Source organism: Aotus nancymaae, unplaced genomic scaffold (assembly GCF_030222135.1).
Source record: "Aotus nancymaae isolate 86718 unplaced genomic scaffold, 86718_ANA_hifiasm-v0.15.2.pri h1tg000036l, whole genome shotgun sequence".
NCBI lineage: Eukaryota > Metazoa > Chordata > Mammalia > Primates > Aotidae > Aotus > Aotus nancymaae.
This window is the reverse complement of record NW_026988450.1, coordinates 81,207,354-81,229,754: the sequence shown is the minus strand read 5'-3', so window position 1 is coordinate 81,229,754 and position 22,401 is coordinate 81,207,354. Positions and strand designations below refer to the sequence as shown.

At 45.4% G+C, this 22,401-nt stretch overlaps 1 protein-coding gene across 1 annotated transcript in view; it reads right to left on the bottom strand.

The window, feature by feature from the left end:
• TG (thyroglobulin) overlaps positions 1-22,401 on the bottom strand; it is a 275,160-nt gene that overhangs the window by 36,301 nt on the left and 216,458 nt on the right. Inside the window, exons 42-43 of the mRNA XM_064384611.1 lie at positions 6,770-6,934; positions 5,609-5,776 (exon numbers count right to left, since the gene is read on the bottom strand). Of these exons, the coding sequence (XP_064240681.1) occupies positions 5,609-5,776; positions 6,770-6,934 (333 nt within the window). The remainder of the gene's footprint in view (positions 1-5,608; positions 5,777-6,769; positions 6,935-22,401) is intronic.

The following is a 22,401-nucleotide window of genomic DNA, read 5'->3' as shown; positions in this document are numbered from 1 at the left end:
TTAAATGAAAAAATGAACATTTATTGAAGCCAAACTATTTTCCAGATATTGGTGTATATTTGAATTCTTGAACATCTTTATGAGAATATTTACTAATTATCTCCCAATCTCACAGATAGGGAAACTGAGGCTTGGGCTCTGGGTAACTTGGATGCTTGTGATTGGAACCCAAGGACCCAAGACGCTCTCCCTGCTCTGTTGACAGATGACCCAGGGAGCAGGGTCCTGGTCAGTTCCTGGCTATTGTGTCACTCCAGCTGACAGTGCTGCTATGGGGCCCAACGGCACCTGATCCCCACCTCCTGAGGTCTTGGAATAGACATCCATCTCTCCTTATTGTATGTATCAATGGTGTTTCTGTTGTTTGCCTTATTTATTTTCACCTGACTGCAAGCCCTTTTTAAGGGAGGAATTCAATTTGTATTTTATGCTGAAACACCTGGTCTAGCATCTGGCAGCTAGCAAGTGACCTTGTAAATATTGCATGACTAAACAAACAGGTGTTGGTATTACAGAAACATGCTGGACAATTAGGTGGATGTGACAATTTACTGCAATTGATATGTCCGGTTTCTCAGCCCTAGATGGGGGAGGAGGAGCTGGGTGGGTATCAAAGGACAGAGGATGGAGTAAAAGGCATGGTTGGGATTGAGGCCCTCTGGAACCTGCCATCTTCAGGTCCTTCCTGGCTGATGGTTGGTCCCAGGTGCCATGGAGCCTTCTGTGGTGGGAACAGAAATGCACAAACCCAACTCTAAATTCAGGTTGGGAGCAGGCTGAGGCAAGGGAGGGCAACCAAAGGGCACATTGGGATGAAGTCCAGAAGGAGCTTCCTCGCTGTTGGGAGGGTGGGAGCATAGCTTGTAGCTTAGTTTCCACTTAGGCATCCTCCATACCTTCTTGCAGTTCTGCGTGGGGCAGAATCCTAAGGATCTCTCTGAGCAATGCTTGCATATGGTAGGGTTAAGGTGGTGCTAGCACATCTCTGTTCTTGTGTTTAGCACAGATGAGGTCATGGGTAGAGACCCCCTGCTCCATTTGGGGTCAGAGACCCGCAGTGGAGACTTGGCTTTGCGAAGGACTAGTTAGCTGACCTAGAAACTGGTAAACCTCACTAAGCCTTTCTTTCTCAGGAAAAAAAAGGTGTTAAAATACTGGTTCATGGTTCCCTACCTCACAGCCGTATGATTGAGATAAAGTAAAGTAAGAGCCTGAGTTACTTCACTTAGGATAACCCCTAAGGTTATTAAAAAGTTAAAATTATAAATAAATCAATAAATGCCTACAGAAAAAAAAGAATGTGGGTAAAATTGCAAAGCCTTTTGCACATAGTAGCCCTTATTCTATCTGGGTTTGCAAACATTTCAGTACCCAACATACTGTTGTTGGTAGATGGAAGGCTCTTGGAGGAAGGTCTGGCTTTTCCCAGAGTGCTGTCATGGAAAAAGGATGACTTTAGAGGTAGATAGAACCTGGGTTTGAATTCTGGTTTTTCTCTGAAAAATAGTTATAATAATCCCCACCTTGTAGTTGTGAGGGTAAATTATTTCATTGAAGACTTTTGGGTTAGGGCCCAGCATATAGTCAGTTCTTCATATTTTCATCCATTCATCCCAGTGAATGTTTACTGTGTCCCTGTTGTGTGCAATATGTCTAGCAGAACTGGACACATTTCTAGGCACCAGAGATACAGCAGTTTCAAACATTCTAGTTGGGAAAGAAAGATAATAGACAAATACATAATATGTCAAAAGGTATGAGTGCTGCAGTGGGATGTGGGATGTGGGGATAGAGAAGGCTAGGGATATGGCTTCCCTCCCAATCCAAGTGGTCAAGCAAGGTCCCTCTGATAAGCAAACCCTGAAGGAAGTAAGGCAGTGAGTTACCTAGGGGAAGAACATTCCAGAAGAGGAAACAACAAATACCACGATGCTGATGTGGGATACGCTCAGCCTATTTGAGAAACTCTAAAGGGGAAAACCACAGTGAGGCAGGGGGGAACAGCAGGAGGTGAGGTCAGAGAGCTAACAGGGTAACATCAAACAGGCTCTGGCAGTTAATGGAAGACTGGATTTTCCTTTGCATGAGAGACTGGAGAGAAGGCTTGGAGTAGAGGAGTTAAATGGTCTGACTTATAAAGGGATTGCTCTGGCTTCTATGCTTCTCATAGATTACAAGAGGCAAGACAGGTGCAGAGAGAGAGAGTTGGGGGCTACCACAAAAACCCCAAAGAAAATGGCTGGATCAGATGGATTTGCAGATAGAATGCTGGTAGGATATGAGACAGCAGTGTCAGGAATGACTTGTGGTTTTGAGCCTGCGTACAGAAGGATGAGTTGTTTAGTTGCTGAGTTGTTTGCTAAGATGGCGAAGACTACAGAAGTACATGCTGATTGGGGATGGGAGCAGAGGTGGAATCGGTAGTCCACTTTGGCTGTGTTATTGATGAGACGCTATGAGACATATAAGTGAAGATGTCAAGTGGACATTAGCTAAACCAGTTCAGAGTTGAAGGGAAAAGTCCAGGAGGAATAAATTTGGGCACAGACACATGTTTAGTAGATGTCCACGTGCAGTGGCACTGAGCTGTGAGCTGGCTTCTAATTCCCCATCAATACTCTCCTACTGCAGGTAGTCCTCCTCACCAGTCAGCACCTAGATGAGTTCCCAGCAGGACGCAGGCTCACAAAAGCTGCTCAGTGGCTGCACTAATGCAAGGGAATGAATGAAGAAGTAAAGCCAGAAAGGGACGGTCTAACCAATGAATAAATGTGCTTGGGAAACACTGCCCTGCAGTTAGTGTCTGGGATGACTGCCATGGAGAAGGGCTAGGAGTTGCTCTGCTGTGCCCTCAGAGGGGTTTCTCTATCTGGAGATGCCTGACTTCACTGCTGGCCTCCCCAGCCAGGCCTCTGTTTGGCAGTGAGTCTCCTGCTAGTGGACCCATCTTTCTTTGCAAGTGAACAAAGTAAGCTTTCTTTAAAAACCTTAGAGATAAACTTAATGAGAAGAATGCAAATGCATCCTTGAGTAGAGATCCCAGTCCTCTGGGTTCAGGTCCCTGGCTGGACTGGTTAAGGAATTCAGGACAAAGTTAGGACACTTACAGATACTTCTGGGACCGTGCTTAAACCAGGGAAGCCCAAGGCAGCCACAAGTGCAGTCATCCCTCTCACAATGAACAAGCCTAATCAGAAGACATGAGCCTGGGCTACCCTCTGGACACCATGGTCCCAGATCTGCCAATAAAAACCACTGACCTCACCATCCCTGATGGACTGGATTTCTACTGCCTTGGGAGAGGTCTGGGAACTAATCACAGGGCCTCCCTCCTCCCTAGCCCCATCAGCCCTTTCTAGGCCGATCCCAAGGCTCCTGGAAATATAAAAGAGTTCTTCCTCTTTCAAAAGTCAAAGACGGCCATGGTAAGTTTTCAGCGCATGGTCCAAAGAACCAGAGCTGTGAGGACACAGCGTCTTCTGCACAGAGACTGTGCCTCCCCCGTAGGACAGTGTAAGATAGGGAGGTGAGTGGGAAAGAGTCCCTGGTCAATGGCCAGCTCCAACCCAGTCTGCCTATGACTCAGAGAGCTGTCTCCTGGGCAGAGAGTGTTTAGGGGCAGTCAGGGAATACTAAGATTAGAACTTCCATTTCTTTCTCATGCTTTAACATTCTTTTGTTTCAATAAAGGGTTTATAATAACTTAGAGTATTATTACAGGAGTACACATGTATCTAATTTATACTTAAATAACTAAACTTACTATTTCCTAACTGATGAGGGGCTTGATCAGAAGCAACTTGAAGACTCCTGTTTTAGAGACTACAAACTCTGAGACAGTGGAGGAGAGTGGCCCCTTTCAGTACTTCCTGAATGGTTATCTTGTCCAATAACAAAGTTGCAGCCCCTCGGGGTGAGGGCTGTGCTGTATACGGGTGCTTGGCAGAAAAATGTTGAAATGGACTAGGTACAAATGGTATTTCGCCTTGGCTGTGAGTTAGCCAGATGAAAGCTGAGGGTGACTAAGCTCTACTTGACACCATCCCCTTGCAACACACACACACTCACACACACACACCCTCAGAGAGGACTCTATCACTGCTCACATGCCACACCCACCTTCCAGATGGGAACCTTCAGAAATCAGCTTCATATTCTAGCCTCACCAGCCCTGCTTCTTTCTCTCTTTCTCTCTATATACATGTACACATAAACGTATATAATATGTAACATATTATGCATGTCTATATATACACAGCAATAGTAATAATTCATAATATTCCTTCTCACATCTCTATACCTCCAGAGGTAGCCAATGTTAATAGCATGTTGTGAATCTTTTCACTCCGTTATCCTTCCATGCAGAAAATATACAAATATACACATTTATAAATATAAAGATATGTACAAGTTGGTTTTAAAAAATATGAATGCTATCTTAATTTCATATTCCTCTGCATCTTTTTTGTCATGTGTCACAGGGATCCCTCGAGCCAGCAGAGATAAATCTAGCTCATTCTTTTTAACATCTGCATACTATTTAATTGTTTGTATCTTAACATAGTCAACTATTTCCCTGTTAATGGACATTTGAGTTGCTTCCAATTTTTTGCCACAATAATCAATGCTGTGATAAATACTCTTGTACATATATCATGTAAGACTGGAGCTTTTATTACTGTAGGATAGAGTCCCCAAGGTGAAATATATTACCCAAAGGAAATAGTATTATCCAAAGGAACTCAGGATCCTGATGGCTGCTTTCATGATTTAATAAAATCTCAGTTACACTGCCTTATATTCAACAGAGCCAACAGAGACCCGTGTCACGCGTGTGCAGGGGAGGGTGCTCTTTACCCAGGCCTAGCGTGGTCCTCTCTCTGTGCCTCATGCACACGGGGCTTCCCCTCCTCAAGTCTGACCACCTACAAGGCTTTGGTCAAGAGTAGTGTGGCCAAGGCAGGGTGGGGCAGGCAGAGGAACATGTGCTCAGCCTCTTCCAGGGTTAGCCACATTCTAGTGAGTGGCTGTGACTGCTGGTGAGAGCAGGAGCTGTGCATTCAAGCAGACTGTAGACCTCGCAGCTCACTCCCACTTCTCTGTGCCTCCAGCAAGCCGCACAAAGCTGCGTGTTTGCCAGGTGCATTGTGCATGCTCTTTTTCCTGAGAAATGTAACTTGGAAGGCTGGTGCTTTGGTGTCTTTTTCAGGATTGGGAAAGGGTGATGATTTAATAAGGGTCCCTTCACCCCCCGCCTCCTAACCTCTCAGTTCTCAGTATGACAAGCATCCTTCATGAAACAGGGGTGGCATGGCCCAGATGTGGGTCTTCTAACTTGGAGCCCTGAGCTGCAGAGCTTCTAGGTCAGCTCCAGTTTTCCACAGTGATTTGCTCACAGCTGTGATTTGTGGAAGTGCCTGTGTTGCTCGCTACCCTGCAAGTGTCTGATTTCTGAATCCCCCCATTACCACCTCCTAAACTCATGTAGGCATTGTACACAGTAGTTATTCAGCAATTGGTCGATACCTCTTGATCAAGTCAGACATTGAGGTCCAGAACCCTTAGGAAATGCCAGGCTGGAGATGTCCAAGGCCCCTTCCCTGCCTACCTTCACGGCCTTTGCTCTGTTGATGAGCCCGTCATCCTGAGAGCTCCCGATGAGCAGATCGACCTCTACCTGTAAAGTCCTCTTCAGAGCTCTAGCTGGAGCTTCCTGGAGGAACTGGCCATCGACGACAGGACTCCAGTAGTGGAAAGGGCCACTCACGGCCAGGAGCTGCATTGGATGCAACAATAATCAGTTTTCCTGGAATTATCAGTTGCATTACTTTGGATAATGAAGTCTTAACCATACTGAATGCTAATGCTGGTTATCCATCAGGGACTTTACTGGGAAAAAATGACCAGGACAACAGGCAGACGGGATACCATGTGACAAACTCAGGGGCTGGAAGGTGAATGAATCTCACTCTCAGCAATGATGGTCTCCAGGGGAGCATCCCAGAGGTCACAGCAGATCCCCAGGGAGGGATGGGTAAGCCTGACCCTGTAGGTGGGTGAGAAAGGCAGGAGGGGACAGTGGTTGAAGAGGAGGCCGTGACTGTAACAGGTGACATTAACCAGCTTCAGTTGTGATCAAATTAGCCTGCACTTAGGGGAGCTGAGGATAAGACCTGCTCCAATTCTGAGTCCAGACTCATTGCTAAGATGATCAGGCCATCAATTACAATAACAACAATTATTCCTGCTAGTGTTCCCTCCATTAATGCGAGTGCCAGCCAGAGGCTTGGTTGGCAAGCAAGAACTTTGCAGGCTAGAAAGGGAACACATAGCTGTCCCATCTAAGGGAGTGAAGTGGCTCAAACCCACTGCCATCTGTGAAGCCCTGTCTGCAATGCTCAATACATGTAGCTGTGACCTGTTAAGGGTTTGGTCCCCTGCCCACCATGGTCCTGGCAGGGGCCAAAACCTCTCATATGTGTTACTTCATTTTCTCTTCCTACTCTGTGAGGTATGTATGACTACTCCCATGTTATAAATAAGAAAAACAAATTGCAGAGGCATCTGTCTACCCTCAGTCCCCATGTTTGAACTGCTGCAGACTGTGGCATGTGCCTAGCTCTGGCAGCTGGGGAATGCGAGTTCCAGCTCCCACTGGTGGTCAGCCTCATGTGTGATATGGCTGGGGTGGGTCACATCTCCTTTTCTTCACTTTCTATTTGTAAAAGACCAGAGAATGTCTCTTCCCAACTTGTACTTAAGTGCCCACCTTGGTCTGGGCATCATTGAGGACATTGGCAGGCTTCTGGCGGAGGCAGGACACCACTTCTTGGCTGGATGACATGGGGCAGCTGACCTCCTTTGCCAAAGCAACAGCCTGCTGCTGGGCCCTCTCGTGGCTGATGATGGCGGCCGGGGAAAGTGCAGAGCCTCCCTGGAAGAGAAAGCAGGCTCAGGGCTGATGGTCCAGAGCATCTCTTGCTCCTGCTTACTTGAAGATCTCAGTGCCACATTAGGGCTGTGCAACTTTCCTCCAAGCTTGCAGGTCCCAGGACCTATTCTGGGGATGCACACAGTGCAGAGGTCATGACTGGTCAACAGCATATCGGCATGCAGTGTGGTATTGAACAGGTGTCTCCCTAGGCCTCAGTTTCCTAACCTGTGAAGTGAGGGGGTGCTGCCCAAGTGAACCTTCGGTCTTGACTGTGCAGATGAATTTGTATATACAGGCAACAGGTTGCTGGTTCTTTAACAGGATCAGAGATCGGCAAAGTCCTCTGGGAAGAGAACTCTGCAAAGATAGAACCGTCTCCCACCATCACCCCCAAGAGGGCTCCTTAAACAGCAAGCTTTCTTGGCTCCATTAAGATCGAGTTGGACTTTAGAATAGAAGCCCACCTAGGAGCTAATGAAAACACAGTCTTTGTAAGGGTAAATTGCTTCATCAAACTCAGCGTACTCTCTGTTAAAATAACAGGTTTCTTCTTTCTAATGATGTAAGTGGTAGGAGCTGGGTTCCAGGAAGTTCATCTCTGCCTCGATAATTGGTAGAATTGGGCCATCTGCCCTGGGAGGGACAAGTGAGCTGAGTGGGGTCTTGACCAGGGTGCAATTCCAGGGCACATCCTCTGTGGGTCTCCCCGTAGCTCAGACACTGGCTGCGCACTGAAGGCTCATGGATAACCAGGGGAGGCAGTGGTGGCGACACCAGTGCCACTGCTCTTCCCCATGCTACTGCCACTCATGGTAACAACAGCAACCACTGTGGATCGAGGACTTTGACAAACTCACTCAAGAGGTTTCATATTTGAACTCATTGGATCCTCACAGCAACTGTGTAAGTCAGTTGTTCTTACTGTCCCATTTAACAGTTACGTAGGAGGCAGAGCTGGGATCTGACCCCAGTGGCCACTGTGAAGTGGACCTTTCACACACCTGGTAGGTTCCTGATGAAAGGTGGTGACATTGTTGTTACAATGATTCTGTTAATTGTCAAGCTCAAGAAGGGACCTGCGCCTAGGGTGAGAGGCAAAGCCGGACAGTCAGAATCTCAGCCAGAGACAAGGAAAAACACAAGTGCATGGAACTGGGGGATCCCAGACATGGCCGCTGTGAGACTGGTGTCGGAGAAGCTTTTGTAACGGCTCTGGGCTTCTCAGAACAGGCTTGGCAACTTGGTCCACAGACTCCAGAAAGGGCCGGGATATATACATGGTTTTCTGTCCTTAATTGCTTAGACAAACTCTGAGTCTCCTGGTTCTGCTTTAAGACAAAGCAAGGCTCCTGTGCTACATGATCTCTAGCCAGTGGCTCACTCTGATCTCCAGCATCTTTAAAAGAGAGAGAATCCTAACTCCCAGGATCCTCTGAGAAGCAGCAACGATCAAAGTAACCTACTCAGCCAGGCCAAGGCTTGGAATTCAATGACCCAAGGAACAAGGGTCAATATGATTTGGCCTACTGTTGAGTTCCTGGGCTCTCGGGTTTATTTTTCTAACAATGAACAAGGCAGCTTTTCTGAGAACCACTGGATGTACTTTAAATTTAAAAAAAAAGACACACACACACAGAGAAAACATACACATACTCAAAATACTCAAGCTCAAAACTCCACATTCTGAATGGCAAACTGCAGAAGGGCCTGCAGGCAGGCAGAGAGGAGATGTGAGTGTCAGGATGGGGCCCCCTCTGACAGTTTCAATATTTTCTTCAGCTATAAAAAGCCAGGGATCCCGATCTGGTGAGGAAGTGGTTAAAGGCGTGGGTCACACTGATATTGCAAGATGGCTTAGAGAACTTTTCTTTCTCTTAAAGTATTTTGTTTAAATCGATCTTTCTGAAGGAAACATTTTTTCACCATGGAAAATTGGTGTTTAAGCAAGCCAACGGTCGATTCCGCCCTCGCTTTAAAGAACCCGACTAGAGACAAAGCACTCGGGGACAGGACGGGAGTTGCTGGGCAGAGATGTGCAGACAGCATGGGTCTGGGACAGAAGGGCTCGGTCTGAACCCCAGCTGCATTACCCCCTGACGAAGTGGGCTTGGGCAAGTGACCATCTGTGATGAGAACAATACATCAGACTTCACAGTGTCGCCGCAAAGATGCTTGAGGCCAGGTAGCTGAAGAAGGGTGTCCTCTGCACCGTGGGAGCGATGGCTGCACTGTGGTTAGTGCAGTGACATTCATGGGACCCCACAGGGTGTAAAGGGATCAGGTCTTCTCAGTCCACCCAGTCACACCTACACGTCCACAGCTCTGGGCTCCAGCTTTATCTAAATCTGACCTATCTATTCAATGGCAATGAGATTCCGCTGGTTGTGTGTGTGTTTGTTTTTTTTTTAAACTTTAAAAATAGTTCAGACCAAAACCACAATTGCTGACCACTGCTTTCCTTTCTGGGGCCTCCGAACGTGGTGAGTGGCCTTGACCTCAGTCACTATGGTCACTCTGGAGTCAAGACCTTCCCCTGGCCACGCACACATATCCACACACACAGACACGGATGGAAACACGCACACTGCAATCAAGGAGTTTACTGTTATTGCTTCTCAGAGGATCCTGGGAGTTAGGATTCTCTCTCTCTTTTAAAAATCCCAGAGATCAGAGTGAGCCACTGGCTGGAGATCACATAACACAGGAGCCTTGCTTTGTTTTAAAGCAGCACCAGGAGACTTGGAGTTTGTCTAAGTTGGGTTAAGGACACACACACACACCAACGGAGACATACACTTACACACACATATGCTTACATGCACACATGCTCTCACACAGAGCTACAGACAGAAAAACACACTTACATGCATAAACACTGCCACAGATGTAAACACACAGTCAGAGAGACATACTTACACAGAAATACACACTTACACACACAGACACTCACGATCACATAGAAAAACACAGGCAGACACTCATGGACACAGGGAGACCCACACTTAGAAAAACACAGTCACAGGCCGGGCGCGGTGGCTCAAGTCTGTAATCCCAGCACTTTGGGAGACCGAGGCGGGTGGATCACTAGGTCAAGAGATCGAGACCATCCTGGTCAACATGGTGAAACCCCGTCTCTACTAATACAAAAAAATTAGCTGGGCATGGTGGCGCGTGCCTGTAATCCCAGCTACTCAGGAGGCTGAGGCAGGAGAATTGCCTGAACCCGGGAGGCGGAGGTTGCGGTGAGCCGAGATCGCGCCATTGCACTCCAGCCTGGGTAACGAGCGAAACTCCATCTCAAAAAAAAAAAAAAAAAAAGAAAAAAGAAAAACACAGTCACAGAAACATCCAGCTACAGAAAGAAATATACACCCACACACACACACACACTTACATAAGCACAGAAAGACACACACACAGACACACACAGTCACCGAGACACACACACACACACAGTCATAGATATATATTCAAAAGATACACACACAGACACACACAGACACCTACAGATAGACACATACACTCAGACACATCCATACAAATACACATACACACAAACACACACACACATAGCTGCCCTTGTTGAAATGGACCCTTGGGCATTTCCCAGGAGGAATCCCTCCTGTGGCCTCCCCAGAGCAGCTCCAGTAAGCAAAGCAACAGGAGTGGGCTGGGCAGCTCCCTGGACAAGCAGGAGGTCTGGTGGCCCTGCCCTGGGGCATCCGTGCCTCAGAGGGTCCTCTGGGTGGACTCCACCTCCCTCCTGGCACCCCGTGCACTTCTCAGCCCCTCCTTGGAACGTGGATCTTCATCTATAGTGGCGTCTGCCTCACGGGGAAAGGGGAAGAATGGGAAGCCCAGTAAAGAGGTGCCCAGTGAGTTCCTCATCCATCAGGCACTGCGTGGAATCGAGGAGTTAACTCCTGCAAAGCCCTTACAGCCCCGCACAGACACAATGAAGAGGAGAATGAACATCAAGTAGCACTTTCTGTGTACCTGGCACTAAATGTAGGCTGTACACGTTCTGCGTGGGTTGTAGAAGAATGTGTATAGGTAGGGTTCTCAGAGCAGCCCTAGGAGCTGCGTAACAACAGTATCTTCTCAACTTTAGAGGGGGCTCCAGGGTAGAGTTGAAGCCACTCCCCACAAGTCTCAGAGCTGGGAGTGGCAGAGCTAGGATTTGAACCCAGGCTGCGGGCGCCAGAGCTCCATGTTCTAACCAGTATGCCATCTCATGCTTGCGGTGGGCAGTTTCTTTCCGTCCCTGTGAGAGCATGAGGCCAGAGCAAAGTACAAAGCTCATGGCCCTTGTTCCAGACAGACTGGGGTTTTAATTCCAGCTCTGCCCATGGCTATGTTGCCAATTCCCTTTGCCTGTCTGAGCTTCCAGTTCCTAACCTGTAAAATGGGGATATTATGATCAGTGTTCACAGAGCTGAAGTGCAGATTAAAGGAGACAATGGAGGTGTAAAATACCTGATGTGTAATTTGCACTCAAAGTCTGTTGTATTCATCATCAGGAATGTTATTATCCACGGTTTAATGCCTGCAATGTAACTTGATGAAACTAGTTATTACAACCTAGGCTGATGGGGAGCAAGTCCCTTGCACCATCTGACTTGGGGGCAGGTGCCTCTACATGCAGAGTAGCTGCAGAGCTGGTAAACTTACTTCCCTGTGGTACCACACATGGGCCGAGGTGCTTTCTTGTCGACTCGCGATTTATTTCCTGCCACAACACTATGAAGTTAGATCAGGTAGGAAGGACTGTCTTTTCAGGAAGAAAATCTCTGCTGCACAGAAACTGAACCCAGATGTTCCAACTTCAAACCCTGGGCTTCTCTCTGTATCTCCTGGGAGAAACCAGATGTGTGACTTTTAGGCCCTGACCAGACCACTGGGCCTCTAGAAACTTAACAATATCTAGTTGGCTTATTTACTCTATTTTATTCCAGGCAAAGTGAGTCACAAAGAAGCATAAGTCTCAAGGTCCAGTTAGGTGGTATTTTTTAAAAATGTGGACTGTATCCAGCAGGACACATGTACTGATAACCTCTGGATGAGCTCTGTGCAATAATCAGCAGTAGTGAGCCAAAAATTGTTGTGCTTTGGGGATTCAGGGGAGGGAGGGATTTCTGGGCACTAGGGTGGCCCAGAGGAAGCTGCAGAGAATCACTAGGACTTGTGTGGATTTCTATGGGAGGAAATAAATGGGAAAAACAGCGTGGGTGACCATTCTGAGAGGGAGTGGGCAGGGATGGCAGTAGGATCAGAAGCCGATTACCCAGTTATAGATAGGAGCTGGGTCCTAGGTAACCCAGCAGCCCCAGGACAGGGCCTGGAACTCAAAATGTATATTGCATGAGTGAGAGAATGACTGTATGAGTGACGGAGTGAACAGATGAATGAATGGCAGGCAGAAGGACCAATGACTTCTAAATGAAGAGAAGAATTTGCATAGAGGTGTAGTGAGAAGTAAACTTCAGAGGTCATTAAAACCCAGACTAAGTAAGAGATGTGATTTAGAAGCCACCAACCCTGGGACACAGAGCAGGCATCCATTTCAGGCAATGGGGCATCCATAAAGTCTTTTAAATGGGGTATTACAGAAAGGACTTAGGAATTTCCTGTCACTGGGTCCTTCGTCTTTGCATTCTTAGAGCTGAAAATGGTTCGTAGCACTCAGCAGGCCCTCATTGAAGGATGGAGCATCAACACCTCCTGAAAGTGAGCTTCTGCTGGCAGGGATTGGGAGGTAGTTATTCCTTTATCCTCAGAGTCCAGCACATGGTGTGGAACACCATGTGTGAAACAGAAGCGAACTGGAGTGAATGGCAGCTTGGTGGCTTGGCCAGTTGACTGTGGATGGACTGGAGCAAGAAGCATCTGAGGCCGGGAGTCCATCAGTGACTTGTAAGGTCTTAAGAAAAAGGTGTAGTGCAGGATCCAGAGCACCACGCCCCCGGCCTCACACCAACCTCTCCTGGGAACTCATTCACACCTGGAAGGTGCCACCAAGGTGTCGTGGGCCAGCTGACTTGGGGCATGCTATTGAGTAGCCAGGATAGCTAAGGGAGAGAGCTCTGGAAACTAAAGCACAGATGGACTTTTTTAAAACTTCTATACATCCAAGTTTATATTTGTATTCTCTTGCATGTTTCCTACACTAAAAATCATCTCCTTTTCTTGATCTCTAAAAGCCTGAGTTTTAATCTAATTTGTAACACTTTGATTTTGGCAAAACTTCCATCAGAGGGGTGGTAATTAACACAACTTTCATCTTGAAACCCCAGTATTAGGGCACAAGAATGCACCTCTTTCTTCTTAGAATCAGCAGTTCTTGGTTTCACTTGGTGAAAGCCCGTGGAATTTGGGTGAGAAAAGCAGAAGGTAGCTTAGCCCTTGGTCAATGTCCTTTGAATATCAGGCTAAGGTTTCACTCTTGCTTTCTTTTTTTTAAATTATATTTTATTTTATTTATTCCTTTGAGGCAGGGTCTTGCTCTGTTGCCCAGACTGGAGTGCAGTGGAGTGAACACAGCTCACTGCAGCCTCAACCTTCTGGGTGCAAGCGATCCTCCTATCTCAGCCTCTAGAGTAGCTGGAACCACAGGCATGTGCCACCATTTCTGGATAATCCAATAATTTTTTTTTATATAGAGACAGGGTCTTGCCATGTTTCCCAGGCTGGTCTCAAACTCCTGGGCTCAAGCCTTAGCCTCCCAAAGTGCTAGGATCACTCTTGCTTTCTTAAAAGGCATCAAAACTACCTGTTGGTATAGTCATGATCTAGGAGACCATCTGAAATGTAAGATTTGAAGGATGCCTAGTGAATGCTATTCCTTCTTTTTTATATAAAAATTGTGTGTGTGTGTGGGTGTGCATGTGTGTGTCTGTGTTTACTTAAAGGGAAGCAGAAAATAATTAAACACTCACAAGGCACCTTCTAAGGGCCAAGTCATTTATTCACATTTTCTTTCATGATCTCCAAAACAACCCCTAAGTATAATATTATTGTCCCTATTTTACAGATAGAGATATTGAGGCCTGGAGTGCGTAGGTAATTTTTCCAAGGTCATGGAACTGATCAGTAGCACGGCTAGGATTATAAAACTTTCACCATTTGCCCCATACTGTGCTACCTACCCATGAAAACAGCAATCACTAAGCACATCACAAACACTTATTTTTCATTCCACTCATGAGTGGCTGGTGGATGGCGACTTGTCGGCAAGGTCCTTGCAAGGGTGGCGGGGTGGTAGGGAGAGGAGAAGGAGGAGGAGGAGGAGGAGGAGGAGGAGGAGGAGGAGAGTCTGGCTTCTTCATCATGCCACAGGGCTCAAAAACAGAGGAGGAAGAGGAGCAGGAGGAGGAAGACGAAGGGGAGGAGAGCCTGGCTTCTCCGTTATGCCATAGGGCTCAAAAATACACCGTGTCATGTCTGCAGACTGAAAAGGCCTGGTGAGACAATAGACAGTCTATCCCAAGTCGCTTTGATTCACATGTACAACTGTGCTCCATTCTGCTTAAGATAGAGCTCTTCCCTCTATTGGCTCCTTTAAATTCCCGCTACCATCCTAGGAAGTAGGAAGAACCAATATTACTGAAAATGCTTTCTTTTTTTCCCTTTTTTTTTTTGAGATAGAGTCTTACTCTGCCACCCAGGGTGGAGTTCAGTGGCATGATCTCAGTTCACTGCAACCTCTCCCTCCTGGGTTCAAGCAATACTCCTGCCTCAGCCTCCCAAGTAGCTTAGACTACAGGCACACACCACCACACCCAGCTAATTTTTGTATTTTTAGTAGAGATTGGGTTTCACCATGTTGGCCAGGATGGTCTTGATCTTTTGACATAGTGATTCACCCGCCTAGGCCTCCCAAAGTGCTGGGATTTCAGGTGTGAGCCACCACAACCCACTGACTTTCTTAAAAATCATTCTTCTGTGTATGACCCACTTCATTCTGAGAAGAATTTGGGGTATACTCAAGAAAGCGTGTCTAAGAAGTTTGAAGACCTGCTAGTAGCGGGTCAAAGAGGTTAAGACCCAGGTTTTCTGGCCCCAGGTTTTTGTTTCCGAGATGCTATGCTGTCTCAACAGCTGGAGGAGGTCACGTGACATTCACAGGCCTTCAGTCCCGGGGCACCTCCTGCTGCCTGGCCCCACTGGGTTTATATGAATAGTCTGACTTGATCAATCCACAGAGCCTTCTTACAATTCAAGGTGAGTGAATGATGGGAGAGTCCTACTGGCTTTTTATACTTTTCAGAATATTCTAACTTGTCTCCAACGAATTAATGTTAAATTTTTAATTAGAAAAATTTAAATTACATTTAAAAGATGAATTGCACACTAAAATGCAATGATCCTTGTCAAGAGGGAAGCAGTCATTATAACTTAGCGTGTAAGCACATCAGTGGAAAAGTGACGTGGCCAAGTCCATTGAGAAAACCTTTGCAGGGACAATAAGAAGTGGGACAGAAATGAGACCCCTTCACCCGCCGAGGGAGGAAGGAGGTGGTTCTGGTTGAGAAAAGAGGTCCCAGCAATAAGCCTTTCTGTCTTCACAGATGGGCACAAATGCAATCCTTTTTGCACTCTCGTAAAAGGCTGTCATATATTGCTCTACGTCGATCAGTACTACCTTAGCTTATGTAAAGGAAAACAGAATGGCCACTGCAATTTGTAAAGCAAAAATAGCAGACTCCAAATAGAAAATACAGGTGACGAAACAAAGAAAATTAAAATTACACAGAATCCTTCCAATCAAAGAAAACCACTATTAAATGCTGTTAGCCTCCAGCAAGTCTCGTGTGTGTGTGTGTGTGTGTGTGTGTGTGTGTATACACATATATTCAGGAAATAGAGAGAGCTGATTGCTTTTGAGTCTATCTTTTTCACCTAACAATCCATTGTGAATATCACTCTGTGTCATTACTTATTTATTTATAAAATTGTTTTCAATGCCAGCATGCTAATTAAATCTAGGATTTTAGGTTATTAAGGAGAATGTTATAGACAGGTTGGGGCACCTGCAGGCCATGAAGTATGACAGTCTTGGATACAAATCCCAGCTCCGATTTGCAGCTGTTTGATTTGAGACTCTTTTCATCTGTAAGGAATATAACAATATTGAGAGCTTCCCCATAGGATTGTTGTACTGAAGAAATAAGAAAGTTTTCCTGTAACACAATGGTGCATTACACATTGTAAGTATTTAATAAATGACAGATATTGTTGTTTCAGGTTTTATGATGTTACAGACAATACTGCAATGTATATCTTTATAGCTAAATCTAGTCACATAGCCATGATGATTTCCTTCTACAAAGGCATTACTGGGTCAAAAGGTATAGTTTTTTCATCAAAATAGATAAAAACATATTGAATGAGTTGTTTCCATGGCCTTTTAATAGCTTCTCATTAAAAAGGTACCACATGAAAATCTGTATTAAAGAATATTTTTGTTGTATGATAAACATTTAGCTAGTATTTTAAGCTGTTTCTTGGTAAAATACCTAACTTTAAGAAATTGTATTATTGTGATATAATTCACATACCACAGAATTCATCCACTTAATTCAATGGTTTTCAGCTATAGTCACAGCGTTGTGCAATCATCACCACTTCTAATTTTAGAACATTTTCATTATCCCACAAAGAAGTCCTGTACCCATTAGCAGTCATTCCCCATTCTCCACCCTCACTCCCAGCCCCAGGCCATCACTTATCTACTTTCTGTCTCTATAGATTTGCCTACTCTGGACGTTTGATATAAATGGAATCAAATAATATGTAGCCTTCTGTGTCTGGCTTCTTTAACTTCATCCAGGTAATACCTGCTGTAATACTGTACAGCAGGTATTAGTACTGTATTTTTGTTGCTAAATTATATTTCATTGTATAGAGAAACCATATTTTGCTTATCTAGTCGTCAGCTGGTGAACATTTCGGTTTTTTCCATTTTTTGCCAGTTATGGATAATGCTGTTGTCAACATTCACATTCAAGTTCTTATATGGACGCATGTTTTCATTTCTCTTGAATGTATACCTGGTAGTGGAATTGCTAGGTCACATGAAAACCGTGTTTAACCTTCTGAGCAGTTGCCAAACTGTTTGTCAAAGTGGCTGCGTTATTTTATGTTCCCACCAACAAAATTAGAATGCTCCCACTTCTTCATATCCTCAGTAACACTTAGCATCTGGTTTTTAAAAATTGTTATTATTATAGGCGTCCTAGCGTGTGTGAGTTAATAACTCATTATGGGTTTAATTTGCATTTCCCTAATGACCGACTAATAGTTCTGAGAGTCTTTTGCCGTGCTGATGGGCCCATTCGTACATCTTCTTTGGAGAAATGTCTATTCAGATGCTTTGCTTATTTTCAGATTGAGTTATTTGTCTGTTTGTTATTCAGTTTTAAGTGTTCTTTATGTTTCTTTGTGTAAGTCCCTTATTAGATACATAATTTGCAAATATTTTCTCCCATTATGTGGCTTTTCTTTTCACTTTCTTGATGGCATCTTTTGCAGTACAGAATTTTCTTAATTGTGAAGAAATCCAATATATCTATTTTTTCTTTTGCTGCTTGAGGTTTGGTGTCCTATCTAAAAAAACCTTTACCTAGTGCAAGGTCCACAAGCTCTGCCTTGCATTCTATAGATAGATATTTTATAATCTATAGATATATAAAAACTATTTTTTTTTTTTAGAAGGAGTGTCACTCTGTCGCCCAGGCTGGAATGCAGAGGTGTGATCTCAGCTCACTGCAACTTCCACCTCCTAGGTTCAAGCGACTCTCCTTCCTCAGCCTCCTGAGTAACTGGGAATATAGGCACATGCCATCACGCCCAGCTAATTTTTCATATTTTTAGTAGAGATAGTGTTTCACCATGTTGACCAGGATGGTCTCCATCTCCTGACCTTGTGATCCACCTGCCTTGGCCTCTCAAAGTGCTGGGATTACAGGCATGAACCACTGTGCCTGATCAAAAACTTTTTTTACAATAGACTGCTAACCTGTCCTACAGAGAGACTGCACCTTGGTATATTTTTGTATTTGCAAGCTGAAATCACCCACCAACTGTGTCTACACGTGGAGTAAAGAAAAGGAAGGTACCAAAAAGTAATGGGGTGCTGTAGTGCTCTAAGCACTTTACATGCTCATGTGCTCACAATCTCTGCAGCAGGGAGACGGGACTGTGCCTCTTTTATTAAAGGGTGAGGTTCAGAGAGGGTAAATAACCTTGCCCCAAATCACCCACTGCTGGGGAATTGGATTCCGGCTATTTGTCTCCAAAGCCACGGCACTACCAACCCTCTATGTGCCAAACAGAATCTGCACTCAACCTGCCTTCTGCAGATATCTTTGACAGACACTGCAGTCCCTGTGGTCTAGCTGTATAACTGTCCCCTTTGCCTGTGGAGGCGCAGTGTGGAGGCCTTCCCAGGCCTCCTAAGTCTCTTCCAGGGGGAGCCCTCTAAGTCTCTAAGTCTCTTCCAGGCACTTCTGCTGGGAAATGGAGAGGATCCGATTCTTGGCTTTGCCTCTTTAGTTCAGAGCAGGCACCTGTCATGTTTTCCTACAGGTCTTACAGACTTGACAAAATGCCTTTTTCCATCTGTTACAAACATGAAATCCAATTGCCTCTGTCACCTTCTGGCTGTCAGAAGCCATTTAAATGCTTGGCACTTGAAAATTTCTGATTTCCCAGGCAAAGGTGTCACACGTTTAAAGTGACACCATGAGTGATAGCCGAGGCAATGGCTGCACTCTTATTTCAAAGGGAATTTAAAATGCAGGCTCCTGAGCCTCCCTTCCATTGTCAATGAGCACTTCATACATACACATGGGCATATGTTTCCCTTTAAAAATAATTTCATCATTATAACTTGTAAAACCTGACTGCTTCGTTCTACTCATTTATTCCTGCAGCTTTGTTTCAGGGCCCAGGAGAAGAGCTAGAGCAGTAGGGACTGCCCAGGGAGAGGCAAAGTCTCTTCTATTTCCCTTCAGTCACCCCTAGACTGCCCCCTCTCTCCATTTCTTCTCTCCTTTCTTTGCTTCCTCTCTCCTTCCTCCAGAAAATGCCATGGGCCACCTCCTGACCAGCAGAAAGGACTCACCATGTCTGCCCTAGAAAACACAATGCATGCAGAAAATTCTGAGACAGTGGTGGGTGGGAATGGCCTCATAATTACAAGAGAGGAAATGGCATAGAAGGTGCCTGGGAGGGATCAGGGTTGTCTCTCAGAGGACAGTGCGACAGAGGCACAACCTGGGCTGAGTGACTGAGGTGATTCCATGCAGAAAGAGGGGAACCAGGGGGGAAGCTGGGAACCAGTGGGTGCAGAGGGGCCATCCAAGGAGGATGCGGCTTCGCCAGAACCTGGACAGGGCCGCAGGGCACTGCATGAGAAGGGCGCGCATGAGTCCCTGAGCCTACTGAGATCTTGAAACCCACATTACACAATTCCGATGTTATCCTCTTCAAATCTCTCAGATGAAAAGCAGAAATTATTATTTTAAAGAGATGGAGAAAAATATGGACAGACCATGGGCTTTCAGATTAGAGAAATCTTACTGAGTCCTGCACTGACAACTTGGTAACTGGTTTCATTCTCTGGGTTCCCATTTCCCCATCTGTAAAATGGGTATGTGATATGTTTCAAGGTGTGGCATCAAAAGCATGGGTCATGGAGTCCATCAGCCCAGGTTCGAGTCCAGCACTCCCTCTAACCATCTGTGTGTTCTTAAGAAAGCTATTTAAAGTCCCCATGCCTCAGTTTACCCTAATGTAAAATAAGGATGAGAATATTTACCTCATTCATTTGTTAAGATGAATTGATGGGATAACATGTAAAGTGCTTACACGGTTCAAGTTTCCAATAAACAGTAGTAGCAGTTGTTAAAATCATGGTTGATATTTCAAAGAGTTCTTGTGAAAATTAAGTACCAGTTTCAAAAAGTACTTGATAACTGACATCTATATAGTGCTTTCAGGTTATACAGTATTAACAACAATAAACAATGATAACTGACACCTGCATAGTACTTTACAGGTTATAATTATTTATTATTGCTACTCAAATAAAAATAAAATTTTCCAGCCTAAAAATGGCTTTTGGGATTGAGATTTTGTTTTGGCCAAAAATGTTTCTATAGCAACTAGGCCTGCCTACTCATAGCTCTCCTCCATGGCTGCCCCACACGACAACTAAGGGTAATTAGTTGTAGCTTAGTGGGCACCGAAGCAGATGCTGACAGATGATTTCACACCCATCCAGTAGGTTATAACTGGATGACACTGTTTTAAATTACACTGAGGCTAGTTTTAAGTTTTCTTTTCTTTTCTTTTCTTTTTGAGATAGAGTCTTGCTCTGCCACCAGGCTGGAGTGCAGGGGTGCAATGTCGGCTCACTGCAACCTCCACGTCTTGGTTTCAAGCTATTCTCCTGCCTCAGCCTCCCAAGTAGCTGGGACTACAGGTGTGTGCCATCATGCTCAGCTAATTTCTGTATTTTTAGTAGAGACAGGGTTTCCCCATGCTGGCCAGGATGGTCTCAATCTCTTGACCTTGTGATCCGCCCACCACAGCCTCCCAAAGTGCTGGGATTACAGGCATGAGCCACTGCACCTGGCCTACTTTTCTTTTCAGAACAATAACAGAATGTTTAGAAAAAAGTATATGTCATGAAAGTATCAAGGCATCATAGAACAAGGGCATTAGCGGAAACCTTAATAAAAGTCATAATAATGGTGTTGCAGATTCTACCCTGATTTTGTGCTGTTCAGGCACATTTAGAAGTGGGTGGGCAAGGTTTCTTGGCATTATTGTTTAGGAGATAACAATACCAGGGCAGAGTGTTTAAGAGGCCTGACTCTGGTGATGTCAGAAAGCTAATCGCAAAGGCATTATCACTCAGTGTCCAGCCTCTGTTTCCACTTTCCCTGCGCCCACAGCCTGCTCTGCTGCAGCGAGCTGGTTGATTATCAGGATAATTCCATGGGTGTCTGTGAGCTCCTCCTATGTGCCCTATGCATCAAGGAATAAAAAATGATTAAGGTCTCAAGAAAGCTTGCAATCTATGGGGAGGGGAAGTTTTTTCTTAATTTGCTCCCTGTCTCTTCTGCCCTCCCTCCCTTCTTTCCAGTGGACCTTTGCTGGTTGCCCCAGGCATGCAAAGTGCCAAGGCTAGCCATCAATAACTGGCCAAACAGATACACTCCCTGCCTTCTTGGAACTTACAGTTTTTGAAAATCAGACCAATAGAAAGATAGGGAGGGTTGGTGTTATGAGACACCCTTGGAAGAATTCCCTTCATGGGGCCTGACAATGCCCAATACCACCAACACCCTGCACCCTACACCGTACACCATACACCACACACATGGGAAGACTTTGCCTCTTGTCTGTGTCCTCAAACAGAGTTCACAAGGATCTCTGTGCCCTTTGCAGAAGATAGACTCTAAGTCGGCACCAAGGGAAGATAAAATATAACGTTTCAACAACATTCCCGGCTAGATCACTCTTTGCTTAGAAATGATGCCTGTTTCCTCCTCTGCATTTCTGTTGGAGCTGTGTTCTCTCCAGTGGGGCCTGTGTGACAATCCACCGGAGGCACGAAGGCTTACACAGGAGTGCAGTTACAGAAAGTGAGCGAAGAAAGCAATGTTGTAAACAACTGAAATTGGGTCCTGCTCAGAGAACTTCCCAATCTCTGGGAACACTGCTGACCTCTTTATCAACCCCTGCAAGGCTGAGAACAATAAGGTCTTCCCCAGCGTGGAGGCAGTGGGTCTATGTTGAGCAATGACACACGAGAACAGCTTGAATGAATCAACCTATCCGTGCAGCTCTTCACAGCAGACAGCTGTGGTGTGGACATCAAGCGTCTACTTTTTTCCTTCTTCCTGAGCACATTGCTAGTGCCCAAAGACCTTCCAAAGATTCTGGTGACATATACATTTAGGTTCCACTCCAGCTGGAGAAATCAGCTCATCCAGATGGACCACTTATCCAACGCTGGAGATGTTCCAGAAACATAAACTTTTATCTCCAGAGAAACAATAGGGGCTGCTCTCCCCGCAAGACAGTTTTCATAGTTAGCTTATTGTCTTCCCCAGAGGTGAAAAGTCACCATTCACAACTTATGTAGTTTAATCCAGAAGGTACAACCTTCATTTACTCTTTTATTGAAGGGATAGTTATGGCTCTTATGGATCACGTCTTTGGGGGTAGCCTCTGTTTTAGGCTCCCAGGTCATGATTAGACATACTCCTCCCTTCCCAAGCTCAGACTCCAAATTGAAAGGAAGGGAAGCATCCGTACCCATTCCTTATACCACGTATTTAGTCTTTCTACTCCCTGCCTTCCTATCTTTCTATTGGTCTGACTTTCCAAAGTTCCTATTTTGGCACAGGGTGTTGGTGGTGTTGGGTGTTGTCAGGCCTCATGAAGGGAATTCT